The sequence below is a fragment of the Mus pahari genome, chromosome 1 (assembly GCF_900095145.1).
Source record: "Mus pahari chromosome 1, PAHARI_EIJ_v1.1, whole genome shotgun sequence".
Classification (NCBI taxonomy): Eukaryota; Metazoa; Chordata; class Mammalia; order Rodentia; family Muridae; genus Mus; species Mus pahari.
In genome coordinates this window covers 21,369,276-21,371,768 of record NC_034590.1, presented here as the reverse complement: position 1 = coordinate 21,371,768, position 2,493 = coordinate 21,369,276, and the positions used below count along the sequence as shown (strand labels likewise).

The 2,493-nt window shown below is 38.1% G+C and overlaps 1 protein-coding gene across 1 annotated transcript; it reads left to right on the top strand.

Moving 5' to 3' along the window:
• The first annotated feature begins 368 nt into the window (after positions 1–368).
• Positions 369–1,346, top strand: LOC110335672 (mas-related G-protein coupled receptor member B2-like). The gene is given in 1 exon segment (XM_021217971.1): positions 369–1,346. A coding segment is annotated over 1 exon segment (978 nt).
• Positions 1,347–2,493: the final 1,147 nt, after the last annotated feature.

Here is a 2,493-nt window from a genome sequence, read left to right as displayed (position 1 = left end):
GCAGAAAAGAACCAGCCTTAGAGCAGAATGAACATTTGGTTCAGAGCTCTTTCTTTTTGACACAATCTGAGACAATGAGTGTTTATACTGGGGCCACCAACTACTCTCATTACAGCACAGGACATGGGCTGTAGATAGCTTATGGATTTAAATTAAATTAAGGCTCCAGAATATGGTTTTGATAAGTACTTACTCTCTATGGTCCTGTTTCTCTCCCTTAAGTAACAAGTCAGGCATTACCACGTAGGAGTGTAGTCTTGAAAATAAGAGAGTACACAGACAGCATGTGCTCATGTCTTTATTAACTTATTTACTTATTTATTTACTTATTTTGTTATTGTTGTTTCAGGAGCAAGTATTTCCTAAGTATGGATACAGACATCTCAACCCTCGACATTAACATCATAGCACTGAATGGAAGCAGCTACACTAATAGTATTGATTGTTTCTTCAAGATCCAAGTCATGGGTTTTCTTTCCCTCATCATTTCCCCTGTTGGGATGGTACTAAATTCCACAGTGCTGTGGTTTCTGGGCTTCCAGATACGCAGGAATGCCTTCTCTGTCTACATCCTCAACCTGGCCGGGGCTGACTTTCTCTTCCTGCACTCCCAGTTTTTATTTTACCTTCTTGCTATCTTTCCCTCCATTTCTGTCCAGATCCCTCTCTTTTTTGATGTGGTGACAAAATTTGCTTATCTTTCTGGCCTGAGCATTCTCAGCACCATTAGCATTGAGCGCTGCCTGTGTATCATGTGTCCCATCTGGTATCGCTGTCAAAGACCGAGACACACATCATCTATAACCTGTTCCTTGCTTTGGGCTTTGTCCCTGTTGATTGCTCTTCTGGATGGTGTGGGATGTGGCTTACTGTTTAATAGTTTTGATAAGTCTTGGTGTTTGAGATTTGATTTAATCATTTGTGCATGGTCAATTGTTTTATTTGGTGTTCTCTGTGGGTCCAATCTCATCCTACTTGTTAAGACCTTCTGTGGCTCCCAGAGGATCCCTGTGACCAGGCTTTATGTGACCATTTCGCTCACAGTGTTATTCTTCCTAATCTATTGTCTTCCCTTTGGAATCTTCTGGATTGTCCAATGGAGTAAAACTTTGATATATGTTGGAATTTGTGATTATTTTCATGAGGGACTAATCTTATCCTGTATTAACAGCTGTGCCAACCCTATCGTTTACTTCCTTGTTGGTTTTATTCGTCAGCGAAAGTTCCAACAGAAGTCTCTGAAGGTGCTCCTTCAAAGAGCAATGGAGGACACTCCTGAAGAAGAAAGTGAAGACAGGGGTCCTTCATGAAATCCAGAAGAACTTGAAACAGTCTGTAGCAACTGAGTACTGCTTTGATCAACAGAAATGGTTTTGTAGAGAAAAAATTTTTTTCTTATCTCTGTGGTCCATTTTCACAATTTTGTTGTTTGTTTCCTGATATTCAATCAGTTAAAAAAATAAGCATTTTTGTGAAAGTTGATAGATACAAGACTTGTCATACAAATACTGACTGTAGTATTTTTGGTACTGTTACTCAGACTTCATCATCTTCTATTGATGAGACTCCATGTAAGTGTTCTGGGGTTAAGGAGATCTGTTGACCACTATTGACAAATGCCTTAATCATCTTAAGGCTAAAGGATGCACAGAGAAGGGTTTCACTTCTTTAGTCACTGGAATTTATAGTGCAAAGCAAATATTAGATCCTGTAAAAATTCTTTGTCCATTTGGAATGCCTCCATTGTTGTAAGTCCCTATATTTTTGTTTCAAGAGTAAATAGATATACTTTACAATCCTAGCATTCATTAAATCCTCCAGATTATAAAGAATATATGGAGTGATGGTCTTTCTCATATAAATTGCCTAGTAAACAAATATACATTCTCAAGAGAAGTCTGTTAAATATCTATTCCCCAGTAGAGTCCTTACCTTCAAGTTCTCTGTGTCTTTCATTTTTAGCACTGGAAGAGGTCTGTTGGTTTTGTTATGAGATCTGTCATCATCCATACACATATGAAGGTAAAGAGAGACTGTCCTCTGTGGTTTGCTTTACAATGCTCTGCTTATCATCCTATGGTCCAGCCTTTTTTCTTTCTTTCTTGCCTTTTCCATGAGGAACTTTCTCTCTGTCTAATTCCTCATGACAAATTTTCAATGTGGTCCACTAGACTAGGTCCCATTTAAATTAAACCTGTCATATTACACCATTCTTTAGAGTCTATAGCATTTATTTCTTCAATCATACATATTTTAGTAACATTTAAAAATTTTTTTAAAATAAAAATATGAGCATTTTTCTATCTATTTATTCATTTACATCCCAAGTGCTACTCCATCCAGGTCTTTCCTGATTGATTTCCTTCCCCATCCCATTTCCCTTTCTCCTCTGAGAGGGTAGACTAGACAAGGCAGCCCTTTTTGGGGAAAGGATACCATAGTTAGGCTACAGTTTTAGGTAGAGCCTTCACATTCAGTTGTTGGGGGATCCAC